Raw genomic sequence first — 20,459 nt, 5'->3', positions numbered from 1 at the left:
GGGGTGTAAATTATAAATAGTTGAAAGAGTGATAAATTGTGTGTAAAATATAGTCAAAAGTATTAAAATTGAATGATTAGTTTTGTCGTAATAAATTTTTGAAAAAGAAAATGTATGGAATTGAAGAGAATAAAGTTTATATTAGTGAATTTAGAGTTTTAATAGCAATTTAAGGGTAGTTGTAAATGTAGTTTAAGATTGGAAATAGTTTTAATTGAAAGAAAAACTATTTAGCTATATAATTGTGAAGAAAAACATAGAAATTTATTAATAACTTTTTATACAGAGTGCTTTGAATAGAAAATGTCATTTTTTGAGTTTAATAACAATTTAAGGGTAGTTACTGATTTATGATAAGGTGTAAATATAATATAAATGAAAGTAGAACTAATTCTCTATTAATTAAAGTAAAAATAATAAAAATCGCATTATTACTTTTAACACAATATAGATTTTAAGAAAAAAATCAAAATTTACCAAAAATAATCATAATTCAAAAATATTTCATCTTTAACATCAATTTAAGGGTAGTTTTAAATTTATTATTAATTTAAAAATAATCCTACATTACCTAGAAACTATTCAACTATTAAATTACGTAGAAAAAAATGAGAATTCATTAACAACTTTTCCTACAGAGTGACTTAAAAGAAAAACTTCGCATTTTAACGTTTAATTTCCATTAAAAACTAAAAATTTAAAGTTTTTAATACGCCTCTGGAGTGCTTTATGTACTTTACGGTTTTACTTCCGGTCGGCGGAGAGTCGTCAACCCTTTCGTCGTGTATTCTAATTATAACGCCTATATATTCACACATTACACCCTCTTAAGCCAGCAAAGCGTAAAATCCCACACGGTCTTAATTAATATCCTTTGGGGGGCGGCAAAAATTATAAAAAAATTAAAATATTCAAAAACAACAAATATTTAAACAAAAACTCACAAAAAAACAAAAATTATCAGCCATATTGGCATCGAAACTCCATCAATAATATTTAAAGGTCAAAAAAGGTCAAGAAAAAGTTAAAGAGGCGGCAAAAATTGACCAAAAGCAAATAAATTAAAAAGTAGAAATATTAAAACATAAATTTGCAAAGAAACCCAAAATGTCTCGGCCATATTGGCACCAAAACAACGCTAATAACATTTAAAGGTCAAATTAAGGTCAAACAAGAATCATGGAGGCGGCAAAAATTGAAAAAACCTATACAATTAAAAAATAGAAATACTGACATGTATATACGCAAAAACCCGAAAATTATCGGCCATATTGGCACCAAAACAACGCTAATAACATTTCAAGGTCAAATTAAGGTCAAAAAAGGATCAAAAAAGCGGCAAAAATTAAAAAAAAATTATATATTTAAAAAATAGGCATATTGAAACAAAAATACACAAAAAACCCGAATACTATCGGCCATATTGGCACTAAAACAACGTCAATAACATTTCAAGGTCACCCAAGGGTCAAGTGTGCCAGTAATAAATCGCATTGTGTAGAAAACTTTCTGACGCATAACATAAATCAACAAATTTCGGCGGAGGCAAACACTGTGAATGACCAATGGTTGCATACTTTACGTCTTAGTCCTTTTCGTCCTTTCGTCCTTGAATACCATAACTATTCCACCCCCAGTGCCCAATGCGCACGCCGGGATTAAATTGTTTTGATAGTTTAGGTCTGGCGTGGCGAATTTATTTAGCGAAATTAATCTCCAAGGACGATAGGTAGAAGGCGATTAGTTAGTTGGCCACTTTCCGGTAAACTATGCGCCCGCCGACGAGGAAAATTGCACCCTTTCACCGCCCCTAATACACTACATGTGTGGCGGGTCCTTTTGGTCCTCTTTTTATCACGGCCATTATATCGCACCCCTTTCGCGCGCGTAAAACAAACATCCGGGCGGGGTTATAAATCGCTTAACGCTTTCAGAGGTCGGGCGGAAGGTCATTTGGTCAGCGGATTATTTTATTACGCTTTAAAATTGACTCCTGTCAACATTCGGATGAGGTTTGGAGTTTGATGGGGGTTATAAACCATTTTTTATGTTTTAACACCTTTTGGGGCTTGTTTTAAAGCAAAGGGGATGGAAAGTAGTTTATGTTTTATTCTAATGTTTAAAGTGTATTGTTGTTAAGTTTGGTTAAAATCGGTAGAGTAGTTTTTACGTGAAAGAGGAACAAACATACAGTAAATTTTTATTTTGCTTATTTTTTGATATTATGAGTGGATTTTATGCTTTATTAAGCATATAATGACATTATCTACGTTTTTACACCTTTCAACCCTTATTTCACCCCGTTTAAAATTTATTTCCTTGATAAAAACTAGCTTATCGTCTATTCTAATATTTAAACTATATTCTTACCAAATTTTATGAAATTCTGTCAAGTAGTTTTTGCGTAAAAGAGAAACAAACTTTCGATAAACTTTTTCTGTGCTTATAAACGTATTATCCACGTTTTTTCACCTTTCAACCTTTATTTCACACTTTTCCTTAATTATTTCCGCCATTTTAACTACCTTATCTCTTATTCCAATACCTAACCTACATTTCCATAAAATTTCATCAAATTCCGCTGAGTAGTTTTCGAGTAAAAAAGAAACAAACTTTCGATAAATTTTTCTTTTGCTTATAACCGTATTATTTACGTTTTTTTACTTTTCAACCCTCATTTCACCCTTTTTCCAAAATATTTCCGCCATTATAACTACCCTATCTCCTATTCTAATACCTAACCTACATTCCCACAAAATTTCATCAAAATCCAATCAATAGTTTTCACGTAAAATAGCAACAAACATTCATGTCTTAGTTTTATTCAGTTTTCCACCGCTATACACCGCCCTCTGTGGTTTCACCAACCGTTTATCCTGTTTAACCACAAACGCCTGCTTCTTCTTCACTTCCCACGCCCGGCACGGCCATTTTGCTTTCGGGCATTTGACAATACACCTGCAAATATCCGGCGTGTCTTTCAAACGCTGCAAACGCCCCAAATTTCTGTCACACGGGTTGCATTCAGTCGGGATCGTACCTTCCGCGCATGGAAAGTACGGCTTTATAGGTTCACCTACAAAATATAAACAAATTCATTAACTTAACCTATAAAATCAAAAATAAAAAAAAACAGAAACCTGTAATTGGATGCGCCCCGGGTAGATCCGGCACATCCTCAATACACTGCCGACTCTCCCTGAACTCTTCGTAATACTCCGCATACCGCGCAGCAGTCCACAGCGGTTTCTCTCTCACAGATGGCGCGCACTCGTGCTCCCCACGCTACGGCACGCGGGGCGCTGTCGTCTGCGTCTGGATGCGTTAACCGTCATTGCGCGTTCATCACGGCTGTCGTGACAATCGCTGCGTATCCTGCTTCCACGCACGTAGCCATCACCAATACACGCATAGTTACACGGCGCGGAGAAAAACATGAATAAATGAATGAACACGTGAATTTCGCGATGATGTACTGGCACTGACGGAAGTTGCTGACGCAAAACGACAGAAATAACATTTTAGTTGTTATTCCGCCGGGTAAAATCGGTCGAAATGATTCATCGCGGCAGGTCATTTTAATTACCGGTGTATTTTGCGTAAGGGCGAAAGTACACCGTTACATTGTTTTGTTGTATGCAATTTTGCGCCAGCGCAACAATCAAAAAACACACCGCGCATGTCACGTGAATAACATAATACCTGCGGATCAACACGCCGTCGCTGGGGGATGTCTGGAATTTAGATGTTTGGGACCTTTATAACCTTTAACTTCCGTTTTCACCTTGCTCTCACAATTTAACTCAATTCCAGATATTTGGTATCTTTAATTTTCTTTTTTTCACTGGATGGTGACTTTTTTGCAGCAAACAAGTCAAGTTGTCGCGCGACCTTTGTTTCCCGAGTCCTGGTTGGTGACCATATCCAGCCGTCGCGCTGCGCGGGCGCGCAATAGCAGGCACAGCACGCAGCTTTTATCTTTGCCGAAACTTCGCTACTCTTTGCGAGCGTGGATCAACAAGGACGAAGCGCTGGATAAACACCAGGCAATCGATTCCCGCTATCATAGTAGCATATTTTGCTCAAAGGCAATAATATTTTAATATTACGTAATATTTTTGCGAGCGGAAACCGGAAAGACGGAAGTGGGAACCGGATATTTATAAAGAATTTATTACTTTATAATATTATGTAGTTTATGATATTAATTTCAAAATTTTATTTTTTTACAAAACGAAAACAAAATAAATCCACGGATATAATGAGATATATTTTACATAATGTTGGTATTTTTATATTGGCGAGTAATTGTGTGAATTTCATCTAGCAAAATTTCCGTGTGTTTCAGTTTCGGTTGCATTTTTTCGGCGTGATAAGGTAAAAAGGCGTATCTCTGGGTACATCGTTTCTCTTTGGCGTTAGTATACATGCTTTTGATTCATTGTTCTGGCGCAAAGTGTACCAAAAGGGATGAAATAGCGGCGCGATTGAATTCAGCGCGGGAGAAAGATCAGCAAACGTATAGGGAACGTAAGGAAATTTTGCGCTTGGCGCTTAACGACGTTAGCGGCGTAAAATAAGATTTCCTCTGCTTTCATTTAATATCATTTTTATCACCGGAAATCATGCGAAAATCTCCGGGACAAAAGCAAAAATTATCATCGCGAAAATAACCGTATTATTGTTTATTTAGAAATAAAATTTTTAAAAGTCGTATTTTTTGTGTAAAATGGAAAACAGGACGAAAAAAGACGAGAGAAAAATGGCGCATAAAAAGCAATTAACACAATTTACGGCAAATGCAGTCGAGGCTGAAGTACATGTAACACGCTCAGTTTGAAGCATCGGAAGTTATTTCATTTTCCTGTATTTTAATTGCAACAAAAATATAAAATTCATAAATCACTAGTGATTAATAATAATATTAATTATGTGTTGGACACGCTTCTAATTAAGCTAGTTACATTGCATCGTTATTATGAGCAAAGCACCGGCTGTAACAACATTTCAATAACTTTTGTTAAAGCTGGTCGTACGGTTTTCCAGTTTGGCGAGTTTGGAGGTACGAACATTAAATGGCTACAGTTCAGTCAGCTTGACTAACATGGTGAGCCAAAAGTTTGAAGTTTGCATCACAAAAGGTAAAATTTTACTACAATTTTTGACCGTTTGTTTCGGTGCGAATATCTCGTAAACTAAAGGATAAATAGGACCTGATCGCAGCGTCTTAGCAATCTACGGACTATTTTCATAGGGCCAGGCTGATTAAGAGCGAAATCAGAAGGGTACTTGATACTTTTCAACGATTTTTTACGTCGTTAAATATACCAAACTAAAGAGATGGCAACCAGCGGAATCGCGGAGTTATGAAAGATTGGAAAATTTACTCTATCCGGATGAAAATGCTGAAATAGTTACGTATCAACAATAAAAGATCGAATAACGCGATTGAAAGTGCAAAGTGACATTTTACAAATTTTGCCATTTTTCAATCGCGAATATCTCGTAAACTAAAGAGATAGGTAAGATCCGATCGCAGCATTTTAAATCTGAACTATTTTCTATAAGTAGGCTGGTTAAAACAGTGGAGATAAAATTTACGTCTTAAGAAAAATTGCCAGGGGGGATTAGCGATACTTTTTCGACGATTTTTTACGATAATTAATATCATTGAAACTAAAGCGGTGATAGCAGCCAACGAATCGCTGATTGCTGATAGATTAGAAATTTACTCAATCAGATAAAAGTATAAAAATAGTTACATTATCAACGGCCAAATATCGAAAACGCGATTGAAAGTGCTACAAAAAGTGACGTTTCAGGTACGGCCGTGCAATCGCGAATATCAGCAAACTAAAAGAGATAATTAAGATCAGGTATGCAGCATTTTAATCTCGCGGCTATTTTCTATGAATAGGCTGGATTAAACGCAAATCTGAGAGATAAAATTTGCACAACAAGAAAAATTGCCAAGGGGGGTTAGCACGATACTTTTTCGACCATTTTCAAAAATTATTATCTCCTAAACTAAAAGCGATAGCTACCAACAAATTAGTGATTATGATAGATTGGAAAATTCTCTATCCGATAAAAACATAAAATAGTTACATTGTCAACAATAAAAGATCGAAAAACGCGACTGAAAGTGCTAAAAAGTGACATTTTACAATTTATGGTCATTTTTTTCAATCGCGAATATCTCGTAAACTAAAACAGGTAGAGAGGAACGAATCTCGACCTCTTAATCTACGGAAAATTCTCTATCAAATAAGATAGTTAAATTAGAAATCTAAGATATGGAATTTTAAATTTATAATAAAAATGGGCAAACCAGTAGGTGTGCTGACCAGACTCTAATGGTCGGAATAACTTTCCTCATCAGGTTTGACAAACACTAGCATTGATTCACAATGCTTTTAATACAGTATCATTTTCAGAACGATAACTTGTGAGGATATAACGTACAGTACAGTGTTTCGTTACTTTTTGCTTACTATCCTTATTCCATTATTACACATTCACAATGAAACAAAATAACGAAAACTGAAATTGGAACTGAAATAGAAACTTCTCATGCTGATGCTGATTATTATTATTATTATCATTTGCTTGTGTAGAAGGTATTGTCGGTTGCATATAAGGGTAGTTTTGCTCAGGGGTAGTGAATGAAAATGCCAGCCAGGCGCATCAATTAGGATGCGGACGCGTCGGACACTTTGAAGTCGATCAATGAACCGCATCCGCGTATTATATATTACCACCCCAACACTCAACCACCCCCGGGGGTGGAAAACCACTATTACATCCCTTAACTGGACCAGTTATCCCTATATATTATCCTCACACTATAATTTTCCACTGCGATATTTTAGGTTAGGATTGTATTTTAGCATTATCCTTGCGGGGATATTTAAGGGTTAAATATAAGGGATGGCGTCTTGGGAGGCTGATGGTGAGATTTATTATCCTGTCATTTTGCGCGGCGCAGGTGTGTTTCGATAGTTTCCCATTACAGCCCCCGCCACTTGAACACTTGTGTGAATTGTGTTCGCAGGACGAATATTTTGCGTTTGAGGTTAGGTTTAGATGCTATCTGTAATGAGACGTGTAATAGACAGTGTTTCCTTTGCACGTACGCGGCGCATAAATAAAATATCGTTTATTGCTTTGTGCGCGAGGGAATGCGTCGGTAATATCCTGCAGGATAACAGGAAATTAGGATATTCAGGATGTGAGGATATATTTGCGACTTTTATTAGGTTTTGGTGTATTAGGGACATGCTTGTGATGCTTGATTTGATGTGACATGTGAGGAGCATTAAAAATTAAGGATAATTTCAGAATTTGTAGAGAAAAAAAATAGTTTTCCGGTTTGTAAAATATTTATTTATAACTCAAATAATTTATTATATATTAATTTAGTTTATTTTATTCATTTTTCTTATAAAAACTTTTCACTTCCGGTTTTCCGGTTTGACAAAAACTTAAATTTTATCATTTTTTCAATAAATTATTAATGTTTCTTCAGTATATTGTACTTTTTGAAACAAAAAATCTTAATTTCCGGTTTTCCGGTTTTGGAAAAATCCATGTTTTAATTTTTTTTGTTTTGTGCTCTTTTTGTTCCTTCTCCACTGCAGTTTTTTTCATCGTTGTGCCGGTCGTTATTTTCTTAACTCGCGTTTTTTTACGATAGTACAACACAACCCAACGCGTCTCGTAATCTCCGCCGGTGGCGCGCGATGAAGAAGCGAATGCGAATGCGCAAGGATAATTCGGATAATATAATAAACGCTCGCGCCGTTTGTGCAAGTATCAAGGATTCCAAAAATAGACAAGAAACATTTCTCTTTTTTTTTCTTTTTTGTGTTTTATTCGTGGCATTACATTTCCTTTAACTTCTAATCCTTAAAAAAATAAATTTTATCATTTATAATAATCATGATTCAGGATAATTAAGTTTTTGTATTTTTTCGGAGATTTTTTTCTAGTGTCTAATAATCCGAAGTTTTTTTCCGGTTTGCTAGTTTTGTTTTTTCCTGTTTTGGCACTTTTTGCGCCTACCAAGGACGAGGGACCCACGACGCGTCCTCGCTTATTAGTTCCCCACACGTTTTCACACACAGTTACGTCCTTTTTGTATTTCCCCGGACGGCGACCGGAAGGAACAAAAAGTTAGCCTACCCACGAAGCAAAAGTTAGGTTAGAAAACTTATTAATATAAGAAAATTCAATTTGTTGAATTTTCGATTCGTTCAGATTCTGCGAGATTCGCAGGGATGATAAAACAGGTGGTCACACACCGCCGCCACCGGGAACCTGGGGGTGGAAATAACGCCACCAGACGGAAATCGAATGATTTGCGACGTCGTAAATTTTCCGCCGCCGTCAAGCGCTAAGTCATGCTTGAGCGAGACTCGAACTTGCGTCGAAGGTGGTGGAAAATCGCTGACCGAAGCGATAACTGCCCCATGTCGCCCCCGGTAAAATATGAAAAAATAGTTGTTAAATTATCACACAAATGTATTGTAGGAATTTTTGTGCAGGTTTTATAGTTATGCTTTAAAATAAGCCGTAGTCATTCGCCTCATATACTATTTTGTTGTGTTTATGACGTTTGTTTATTGACGATAACTCGATAAATAACGATGATGGAATATTTATTTTTTTATAGTTGTATGTATAATTTAATTCCTCTGTTTCAATCGTAAAAGTAAAATATTACATGGTAGAGATTTTATTATAAGCAATAAATAAGTGACTTTTCAATAAAAATTGAACTAAATTTTAACAAAATTTAAATTAAATATTTAATAATTTCCTTTCTATTTAATGTATCAACAAATGCTTTTCATTAGCCGATGGCAAATTTAATATAGAATATAATTGGAAAAATTTATTATTAATACTTAATTAGTTTATTGTTTATCGTAAGAAAACCAACACTTTGACAAAATTTTGATTTAGAAACATCATTCTATTTTGCGTAGTTATTTATTAATAAGTCAATAAATATTCAAGCTAAATAAATTATCGTTCTACTATTCTCTTAAGAATTAAATTCCACATCTGCGTACCAAGCATGGAATAATTATCTTTATTATTTAAAAAGTTATAAATAAATATTCTTTTCATCTTTCAACAAAACTCCAATTCTTAACACTGTTTTTCAGTGCTTGTGACGATTTAAAGGGTGGGCTTTTAAGCCCTTGTGAAGATTTACTGCCTGGGAGCGTGTTTGGCTATAAATCTTTTCATAAACCGGAAAGGATCAATGATGAGCATGAAAATAAGACAATTTTTGGCTAAAAATGTAAACATGCGCGATATTTTTATGTTTTTATACTTTTTTTGCAAAACACACGGTATATTATTATCCTGTGGGGCATTGTGTATTGTTCGCACCTTTCAGGCTGACGCTATCAACAATGCATGAATCTTCCGTTCGACATTTTCCTTCGTCCTTCACTTTAGTTCTGTTTTTGTTGCGTTTTTTTTTATTCATTCGACATTCAACATGAGAAATCTTTTCTTTTTTGTTAGTTTTTTTTTTGTGTTTGTGAGGAAAAATACTAGAGATAATAAAAATGAGTGGATAGGTGTTTTTGTTGTAATTGTTGGATAGTTTTTTTGGATTATTTATTTAAAATACCACTTTTTTTTGAAAAAATAATAAAAATTGAGTTTTTGTATTTTGTTAGTTTTTTGGTAATAACTCAATAAAAAATAATGGTAGAATAATTATTCTTTTACATAAATATTTATAATTGAATTATCTATCATTGCGTTATTTACTACATTTGTTGAGTCTTTATTTAATAAGTTATAAACAAATTTCTAGCAAATTTTCAACTAATAATTACAAAAATTTAAACAAAATCAAATCTAAATCCTTTGTAACTTTGTTTCTAACAATTTCATCAACAAAATCTTTTCACCACTAGACGTAATGTTTAATACAGAATATAATCCCTAAAAACCATCAGTGCAACCCTATTAGTTTTTTAATAATCTGCAAAAATGTAATTTTTTTACAAAATTTAAAAAATTCTATACTTGCAATTATTAATTGTACAATAATTCAGAAATTAATTAAATCACAACAAATATCTTTTTATTGTTTTATTAAGAATTAAATTCTACATCAACATACTAAAAATTGCAATTCTATCTTCATTATATCAAAAGTTATAATCAAATTTCTAACATTTTTCAACCAAAAATCACCAAAATTCAAACTTAAATCCCCTGTAACTTTGTTTATAACAACCCCATCAACAAAATCTCTTCACCACTAGACGTAAAATTTAATACAAAATATAATCCCCTAAAAACAAACAATACAACCCTCTTAGTTTTTTAATAATCTACATAAAACTAACACTCTGACAAGATCCTCAACCACTATACATCTCCATCTACTTATCTCGCACCCAAATTTATTCTTCCAAGCAAGCAAGCAAGCAAGGCAGGCAACCAGGCGAGCATTTTAAGCGGATTAATTGTGTTTGCTAAATAACGAAGATGAATTATGAAGCGTCCAAAGAAAGCATTCTTCCCTGCTCTTCCTCCCGGCGCGAAAATCCCGGCAACAAAACGAATTTTCATTCGCGACTTAAACCCAACTCCGACGCGGCGCGCGAGGGGGGAAATAAAAAGGGGAAGTAAAACGTCTCGACGGCACTAGGGCGGCTTAATTACAACAGACATCAACATAACGACGACGTTATTAAGTATTTACCTGTGTTAAATTAATTAAACGCATTAATCAACAAAAAACAAGAAAATTACATAAAAACACCCTGTATATCATCCAAAATAAAAAAATACGAATTCAATTTAAAAATTTAGTTTTTTAGAGTTTACAGCCCTTGGGGGAATTGATAATGAAATTTTCGCGCGGTAAAATTGCTGGTCATGGCGAAAAACACACTGTATGCGGAGGTGTGAGTGGTGCGGGGGCGGCTAGCGTGGCGCCGGTGAATTCCCTTTTGAGAACGCGTTATAAATGGACTCACACCGGACCGGAGCGAGCGAACGAGCGAACGATCGGTTTTCGGGGGCGGGGTGCGCGCGGGAAGCGGGATAAAGTGGAGAAAAGGTGTTTTCAACCGCTCCCAGCGGACAGGCGTTCGGTGGGGCGGTTTTTTTTTCTGGCGTTGAGATGGGTTTTATTTAGATTTTCTTCATTTTGAGATTATTAGAGGAGAGGAAAGAAAAAAGAATGAATTTAGAAAATACCGCAGTCATTCGCCTCAAAGAGAAGGAGAAAAATTAATCATACGCAGTCATTCGCCTCACAAAAAATTATTAAAATATTGTTTATTATATTAACTTTAAAGGTTTTTTTTATTGGCGAGAAATTTTTTTTATTGCCACAGTCATTCGCCTCATTGGAATGAATACTGCTTCACAGTCACTCGCCTCACAAAAAACAATATATTATTATTTAACTACACTTTAAAATATTTACATTATTCTTGAAGAAAAACAAAAATTTCTTACCACAGTCATTCGCCTCATTAGTAAAATACCACTCCACAGTCACTCACCTCACCGAAAATCAATCTTTTTAATTTATATCACTTTAAAATTCAAATTTAATGGATACTCTTGTAGATAACAATATTTATCGCCACAGTCATTCGCCTCACTTTCGAAAACACGTGTATCCGTTACTGTTTAGTGTTTATTTATCGCGATTAAACCTTGTGCGATTGCTATTTTTATCGTCTCGCATTTGTACCAACGAGTACGTACGGCTATCGATGTGTGTGTGTGTGGCTGTGTGGGGCGGCAATCTGTGGCGGCGTTTGTGGCCGCCGCGCACACCGCCAGATGCGATCCAATTAACCGTCCTCAATCGTAATCGCCCTTATGCCGCGAGCCACCGCCGTTACCTATAATCATGCTCAAACCATTTGCCGCCCCTCGCACGCCGCCACCACCACCGCCATCTCTACGGTCGCGGAAAGCGACTAATTGAAAACGACCACTAATTTCACCACGCCGGCCACTACTTGAACATTAATTCACTTCAATTTTCAAATTTGACAGAAAAACAGGATGACTTTTTGTTTTTATATATATTTTCACCTTGAATGTGATTTTTGTTTTTTGGGGGAATGAAAAAATAAAAGGTGAGTGTGATGGAAGCGAAAATCAGTCGTGAGAAAGCGAATTTTGAGTTGAGAGCTGAGATTGAGCCCCGGCTGGCACTTTATTTCGCGTCTCGTGTCTTACATCCGTTTCTTTTGGTTTTCGTCCTGGCGAGGACGCAGGGCAAATCCCACAAGACGTATGTTTATGGAGTGAGGTTGGATTTCCACTCTGGTGCAGTCGTTTCATCAACGCGACTCAAAATCGCAAAAAACGCCATTTTCGAAAGCCACATCACAGTCATTCGCCTCTCTTTCTCTTTCCTTATGTTTTCTCTACTAGGTATATGTTTAGTATTACTTTCACAGTTTTCTACCTTATTAGAATATTACGTTATTTTGATATTTATATTTTTAAATCAAAAAAGTAATATTTGGGGACAGAAAATGTAATAGGTGAAGAATAGCGGTCTGAATGTAGGAAAAATGTGTTATTTTTGTTTATTTTATTAATAACTTATTAACTAAATATGATATTGTAAATATTTAAAGGTTATTTTATTCTACATTAAATTCTACAATTATTTATGGTCGAATTATGTCTGTCGCTTTTTTCTATCAAAAGTTATTAACAATTAAACATTACTTTCATATACTTTAATATCAACAAGTTCGTCTTATCATAACTGCCCAGATAAATTTTATAAAAAGAAGATCATTATGCCAATTTATAGGGAATTTTAGTCAAAATCAAATTTTGAAAGGAAATTGTTGATATCTCTAATAGTTTAGTAGATATTGATAAAATAGTACACAAAAACATAATTATTTGCATTTTAAGACGTCATTCTTTATGTACTTACAATAAATTGTGCAATAAATTACTATTTTCTTAATAACTTTATAACTATTAATGATATCGCAAATATTTAAAAACTATTCGTTTTTACATTAAATTCTACATCTACTTACCGTTTAATTTTGTTTATAGCTATTTTCTATCAAAAGTTATTAACAATTAAACTTTATACTTATATATTTTACTAAAACCAAGTTTAACAACAAATAACTATTTACATAAACAGTGTATTAACAAAAACTTTCCACCTATAAACAAAAAATTTAATTGTTAATCAATTCCTGAAAGAAACTTATTATTATCTCTTATCATTTACGAGATATTCCCAAAAAACAACGCAAAATCACTTTTTTTAACATTTCTCCTCTTTTTCTTACAGTCGTGGACTGTCAAGTAAGCCCCTGGGCAGATTGGTCCTCCTGTGACGCTGACTGCGGATCCGGTACGATGCGTCGCCGCCGCACTGTCGTAGTTCAGCAGCAGAACGGGGGGCGGCACTGCCCCCAGCTGGAACAATTGCGTGGCTGTCAAGTGAACAACTGCCACCATCATCAGGACACAGCCGTGCGCGGTGAGTACAAAAATATTAACATCTTCTACGTGTACACTACACGACTTACTTGTAAGTTATTCGTAAGTTAACTTAATATCTCCGCCTTAATTCTCTTTTAAGAGAATTAATGACTTGAAAGCAATGCCGCGAGACATGTTACATATGCAAATTTAAGTGTAAGGACGGCATTGCAAGGCTTGTGCATCCTGGTGCGTTTCATCCTTATTCGTGTTTTGCACAAAATCATTACTCTTGGAGTTGGCGGCGGCAGCGAAGGCAAGCTTAGTTTAGTATCGTCCAATTAACGCGAATTATCCTTATTATAATCCTTGCGGCGACGAAATGCCAGCGCAGCCAAAGACAAGACAATATTACAAGATTTAGTATGCCGCCACAGTCATTCGCCTCAGTCGAATAAAATACTGCTATGGTATTTATTACGTATTCAAACAAGAGAAATAACTGAGGAATTGAGTTTTAAGTTGGAATTTTCAGTAGAAAATGAGAAATCTTTTATTGTTTTATTAATAACTTAAAAAGTATAAACGTTACAACAAAAAGTTTAAAGTTTTCTGATTTTGCATAAAATTTAGCATCTGTTTGTTTTATATTTTTGTTTTTACCTATTTTCTATCAAAAGTTATAAACAATTAAACTTTGCACTTTAATATTTTACTGAAATAAACTTCAACAACTAATAATTTGTAACAAAAAATTTATATAAATTCAAACATCAATTTTTTCGATAGATAATTTAATTATAAACATAATTCTGAAAGAAATTTGTTGCTATCTCTAATAGTTTACGAGATATTAACAAAAAAGTAAAGAAAAACACAATTTTAAAGTCTAAGCTTAGTAAAATAAACATGAAATGTTTATTTATTTCTTCAATAAATCAACAACAAAACCACCTTCAACAAAAACATAAACATTATTAAACTCTCCATTAAATTTCAAATCTCTTTTGTTTCAAAAATTTATTTCTAACTCTCTCCAATCAAAAGTTATCAGCAATCAAAACAAAAAAATCATTTCATGTCAACGTATTTTTATTCAAAACTTTATCTTAAATCTTAAATCAATCAATGCGTGTGTCTTATCGTGCCTAAATTCAAACTATACGTATTTGTAAACAAATTACGCCTCTTCCGCTGTTTCACGCGATTATCACTTCTTCTGCGTGACGTAGTCGGTCTCAACATACTCCCGCCAGTAACCACGCCTCCTCTGGCAGTCCCGCCCCTTGCAATGCGACCAATCCTCAACGATAACTGCGGTTCTAGGTTAAAATCACCAAGAGATCCAAGTGACCCAGCTTCACTAGGACTTGGGCTCGGTGGATGCAGTGCCAAACTACTCGTACCCTCACCATTCAAATTAAAAACCCTTCTTGGATTATTCCTTTCTTCCCTGGGTGCCGCGATGGGTTCCTCGTTGATTTCGGGTATCTGCTCCATGATGTCTTCGTTTTGGCCTTGGTCGGTGTCACTGTCGATTGTGGGTATGCGTGATTGTGGGCGGTATTGCACGGGGCGGAGGTTGAGGACCCAGGGGGCGATGGTGTCATCTTCGTCGATGTCCTCGCTGGCGGCGGCTTGCTCGATGCTGACGAAATCTTGGCGGTCGTGCAGGTTGTGGCCGAGGTCGTAGGTGCTGTACATGCGTTCCAGGAGCCAGCGGGAGTTGAATGCCTCGCCGTGTTGGATGGCGTAATCGCCTTCGCCGACTGAGGGGATGCGGTCACTGTGCTCGCCGTCGTCGGAGTTGTCTTGGTTGTCGAAGGCGTCGTCTCCGGCGTTTTCCATGAATTCGTTTTCGAATACTGAAAATAAGGGATTTTTAAATTAGAGGAGTTATTGTGTGATGTCAGGAGTTAAGATGAGTTCAAAAATCGAATTTTAAATTTTTAGGAATATTTTTTTTCAATTGTGAATATCTCGTGAACTAATAGAGATAATTAAGATCCGATCGCAGCGTCTTAATCTACGGACTATTCTCTATAAGATAGGCTAGTTAAAGCGGAAATCTGAGAGATAAAATTTTACAACTTAAGAAAAAATTGCCAAGGGGGGGTGCTTGATACTTTTTTTCGACGATTTTTGATAATTAATATCATTGAAACTAAAACCGATAGCCACGAACGAATAGCTGAATATGATAGATTGGAAAATTCTCTATCAGATAAAAGTATAATATAGTTACATATTCCACAATAAAAGGTGTAAAAACGCGACTAAAAGTGCTAAAAAGTGACATTTTGCAATTTTTGCCCATTTTATTCAATTGCGAATATCTCGTAAACTAAAAGAGATAATTAAGATCCGATTGCAGCGTCTTAATCTACGGACTATTTTCTATAAGATAAGCTAGTTAAAACGGAAATCTGAGCGATAAAATTTTCATTCTTAAGAAAAAATTGCCAAGGGGGGGTGCTTGATTCTTTTTTTCGACGATTTTTGATAATTCATATCTCTTAAACTAACAGCGATAGCAACCTACGAATCGCTGATTATGAAAGATTGAAAAATTCTCTATCAGATAAATATATAAAATAGTTATATTTCCAACAGTAAAAGGTCTAAAAACACTGCTAAAAGTACTCAAAAGTGACATTTTTCAATTTTTGCCCATTTTATGGAATCGCGCATATATCGTAAACTAAAGGAGATACATAGGTACAAATCGCAGAAACTATTCTACGAACTATTCTCGATGAGATAGACCAGTTGAAACGGAAATCTAAGAGATGAAATTTTAATTCATAAGAAAAAATTGGCAAGGTTTTTCGATAGTGATTATCTTCAAAACTAAAAGAGATAGAAATCAGCAAATTATAGATTATGAAAAATTAGGAAATTCTCTATTAGATAAAAATATAAAATACAAATATATCATGTAGCAAAAGGGCGAAAATGTGACTAAATGTGCTAAAAAGATCGCATTTTCATTTATAACATGTTTTTTTCATTCTCAAAAATCTCATAAACGCAACGTTGCTTTATTTATTCAATAACGTAATAACTTTATATTATACATCAATAATATTTACCCCATTAGTTTGGCATTAAATTTTACATCTACTTATGCAGAATTAATATTAATCACTCTACTTTATACAACGTTATTAACAATTAAACATTACATCTAAAACGATTAATAACATCAATTTTAACATCAAATAACTTTCAATTAAAATTTATTACAAATAAAACCGAAACACACCTCTATAGATAATTTAATTGGCAATCATAATCTCAAAAGGAATTATTGCTATCTATAATAGTTTACGAGATATCAACAAAAAAGTAAACAAAATCAAATTTTTAGGATTTTTAGACCGTTATTCCTCACATTTATTTGAAATACAAAACATAATAATACCTTGTATTTGAATATCAGACCCATGATGTCCTCCCGCCAAGGATAACACATCCGGTTGCTCAACCTCTTCATTATCAACAAGTCCTTCATGTTGTCCCACACTAGCTGGATGCGTAGTTGTTGACACAGCCTCAGCCTCAATTGATGTTCCACTATTATTATCAATATTGTTATCGTTGTTATTATTCACTTGGTTATTATTGTCGTCAACATCCTCATGCGCATGCGCATTAACATTTTCGTCACTTGAAGTATTTTCATTGCTATTGCTGTTATTATTATTATTATTGTTGTTGTTGAGGAAGAATAGAAAACGAGAATAATCCATTTTGGTGATATTTTCTGAAAATTTTTCGAAACGAAGTTATTCGGATGGAAAATTTTGACGTTGACAGAGATTTTTAATTTGTTGCAAATGTTTGAATGTGTAAACACATTAAAAAGTCATGGGTTTCTATGTGGATTTTACAGTTCGTTGACTTTGTCTGTTTGATCTAAAAGTAGATCGGTTGGGAGCTTAAGTAGGAATAACATGACTTAAGTCATGTTTTGAGTTGAGTTGTCTTAAGTCGGTGGGTTTTCTGGAGCGCTGCGTGTTGTAAAAGAGCTAATTTTAAGTTGGGTGCAAGGATTTGACTTAAGTAAAGTTGACTTAAGTTAAGTCACTTAAGTTGAAATAAAAATAAAATGGGAATGATTGATATTTTGGTTGGAATTAGACTTAAGTCAACTTAAATTAGAATATTATACTATAGATTAATTATAGATATAGATATAGTTGACTTAAGTTAAGTAACTTAAGTTGAAATAAAAATAAAATGGAAAAGATTGATATTTTGTGTGGAATTCACTTTAAGTCAACTTAAATTAGAAATTTATATATTTAATTAATTATAGCTACAGATAAAGTTGACTTAAGTTAAGTAACTTAAGTAAAAAAATTAAAATTTTAATTTTCTATTTTACTTTTCCAAAATTTTCTTTAAATATTAATTTTGAATGTGTTTTTACTTAAGTAAAGTTGACTTAACTTAAGTCACTTAAATAAAAATATCCAAAACTTTATTTCTCAAACATTTAATCTTAAGTCCAATTTTCCATCTAAAATATTCACCTGTAAAGTGCATTTCGGTGTTAAACTTGCCTGCCAGTCGACTTGACAGAAACCGGAAATAATTCAGTGGGTTTGAGTTGCACCCCTTTCAGCTGATGCAACTGCAACTCCGATCGATTGCTGCATTTTTACTCAAACGCATTAATCTCGTACGAAGATAAATATTCATAATATTCCCATCGAATATTCGGCTCGCGCTTCGCCTCGGTTTGATGTGATTTGATTCAATTTGAGCATTAGTTGCGGCAACTTCCATCAGCGAGTAATCAATCATCCCTTATTACACTCTATCATAGTTATATCATAGTTATACGCGTATCAAATCACGTTTTGTGTGTTTTACTCGGTTTTACACCGATTCCGAGCGCATAATGTCATTTGTTTTAATTTGATGGTTATTGATCGCGGGACACACTGTATGTGTAGAGATTCTGATTTATTTTGAGGTGTATTTGTGGTTTTGGGCACGCAACCCGCCAAGCAATGATTATTTGTTGCTGATGAAAGCATTATTGAAAATTACGAGTATTGTTTATCGCGATGTTCATGTTTTTAATGGGGAAATTATTATACAGTGTGTTTTATGATTAAAAATAGAAGATATTTGAAAAAATATGGTTTAAAAAGTAAATTTAAGTTGACTTAGGATTAAATTTAGAAAAAAAATGATATTTTTTGTCCTTTTTTGAGGTTTTTATTTAAGTTACTTAACTTAAGTCAAGTTTACTTAAGTTTTTAAAAGTTAAGAATTACATTTGTGATTCAAAAAAATATTATATAAGACAATTTGAAATTAAGTTTAGTGGGAAATTTGATTTTTATTTTGTTATACTTAACTGACTTAAGTTAAGTAACGTAAATCTCTTTAAATTTCTCCTCGAATTAATTTTACAGATCAAAAATTTAACAAAAACTAGAATTTTTAACATTATACGTAAGTGACTTAAGTTAAGTCAGCCTTACTTAACTTAAGTCAGCTTTACTTAACTTAAGTCATTTTGTGATTTATTAATAAAATAATATTTTAAACCCAAAAATTCAAATTTCACAAATGTATCATTTTTTTCTCGAAATTTATTCAAGTACCATTTTTAAAACACTCTGTATATTTTAAAATTTCCAAAATGAAAACATTTTGCGTGCAATCATAAACGGTTATCGTGTTTCAATCGCTTTATCAATGCGCTGTCACATGAATGTGAGCAATATTTATCTCTGCATGAATTAAATGGTTTTTTGATCATAAATTTACAAAAACACCAAAAGGGATTTTTTTTATTTTAATTTTTAACATTTTTCAAAATTTTTAAATTAAAATCTATTAGAAATAATATGCGTGATTCTTGATCGTTGATTTACGATGTGATTTGAACCCCGATAACCTGACAGGACAATTGTTCACAAAATGTGGTTGTGGTTAAGCGGGGGTGGTTTTCCCGAGGTTGGGGGCGGCGTGTGCACCCCTATTTTCATTCTGTTTTCCGTTCATGCTCCGGCTTAGCGCGTATCGAATGGAGCGTGAAATATGATGTAGATGATCCCTACATCGCCGCCAAAAACCGCCAAAAACCGCCCCCGGAGTATTTATCACACATATATTATATACAGAGTGTTGTATAATAATAATATTTTCTTTAAAAATAATTTAAAATCATTTAAAAGTTGTGTTTTTATTTAATTTATGTTTTTGTTGATGTATGGTTTAGTGTGGACACACTGTATATAATATGATATCCCGTTTAATTTAGTTTAATGAGTTGCCGGTCAGTTTCGGTCATTTGTATCGCGTCTGCCGCCTCCGGCGTAGACAAACAATACGCGGCCATTTATCAACGTATTGCTGTTTGGTTTCGTGCCACCCCCAACCACCCCCTGGACTCGACTCGCAACACGGTTCAAACCGCCAGTGAGTTGGTTTTTTGTCGTTTTTTGTTAGTTTATCAACGTTGCTTTGACGTTATTTGGACAGATACAAAATCACGTCAATCCATCTGTCAAAAATCATGAAATTCACAAAATTCACAGAAAATAAAACTAAGGGTGGTTATATTTTTGGTTTTAGTGGATGAAAAATAAAAAAAAAATTAAATTGATATTTAGAGTGACTTTTGTTCGTATAATTTTATTATTTTGTTGATGAATATTTTAATGATGATGTTTTTGTTGGGGGTGGTAGAGTTTCAGCCGCCCCCAGTGATAATAGAGATGAAAAAATTGTATTTCTGTTGATTTACGATTAAATTTGATAATAATTCGTGTTTTTATTCATTTTTGAGGTTTTTACTTAAGTGACTTAAGTTAAGTCATTTTTACTTAACTTAAGACACTTTGTGATTTATAAACTTTTATATCCATTTAATATTTATGGTAGTTTTGGTTTATACATTTTTTAGTTTTATGTTATTATCTGTATATGTTAAAGATGATGATATCGTGGGGTAGTTGAAATTC

The 20,459-nt window shown here is 33.9% G+C and overlaps 2 protein-coding genes and 1 long non-coding RNA gene across 3 annotated transcripts in view; 1 reads left to right on the top strand and 2 right to left on the bottom strand.

The window, feature by feature from the left end:
- Positions 1-20,459, top strand: part of vex (somatomedin B and thrombospondin type 1 domain containing protein vexed) — a 47,092-nt gene that overhangs the window by 6,548 nt on the left and 20,085 nt on the right. Inside the window, exon 2 of the mRNA XM_065315834.1 lies at positions 13,337-13,528. Within this exon, the coding sequence (XP_065171906.1) occupies positions 13,337-13,528 (192 nt within the window). The remainder of the gene's footprint in view (positions 1-13,336; positions 13,529-20,459) is intronic.
- On the bottom strand, positions 2,807-3,281 carry LOC135802283 (uncharacterized). The gene is made up of 2 exons (XR_010550535.1): positions 3,141-3,281; positions 2,807-3,076 (listed from the first exon to the last, which is right to left on the bottom strand). It is a non-coding gene; the product is annotated as an uncharacterized lncRNA (long non-coding RNA).
- Positions 14,545-17,337, bottom strand: LOC135802260 (putative uncharacterized protein DDB_G0267716). The gene is made up of 2 exons (XM_065315826.1): positions 16,895-17,337; positions 14,545-15,335 (listed from the first exon to the last, which is right to left on the bottom strand). The coding sequence occupies exons 1-2, from the start codon at positions 17,220-17,222 to the stop codon at positions 14,596-14,598; spliced, it is 1,068 nt and encodes a 355-aa protein (XP_065171898.1). The 5' UTR covers positions 17,223-17,337; the 3' UTR covers positions 14,545-14,595.

The sequence above is a fragment of the Atheta coriaria genome, unplaced genomic scaffold (genome assembly GCF_025399875.1).
Source record: "Atheta coriaria isolate IRGN ID8LTWV9N9 unplaced genomic scaffold, Caltech_Dcor_3.1 hic_scaffold_2_pilon, whole genome shotgun sequence".
In the NCBI taxonomy this organism is placed as follows: domain Eukaryota; kingdom Metazoa; phylum Arthropoda; class Insecta; order Coleoptera; family Staphylinidae; genus Dalotia; species Dalotia coriaria.
The sequence above is the reverse complement of the archived record's forward strand: the minus strand, read 5'-3'. Positions and strand labels throughout refer to the sequence as shown.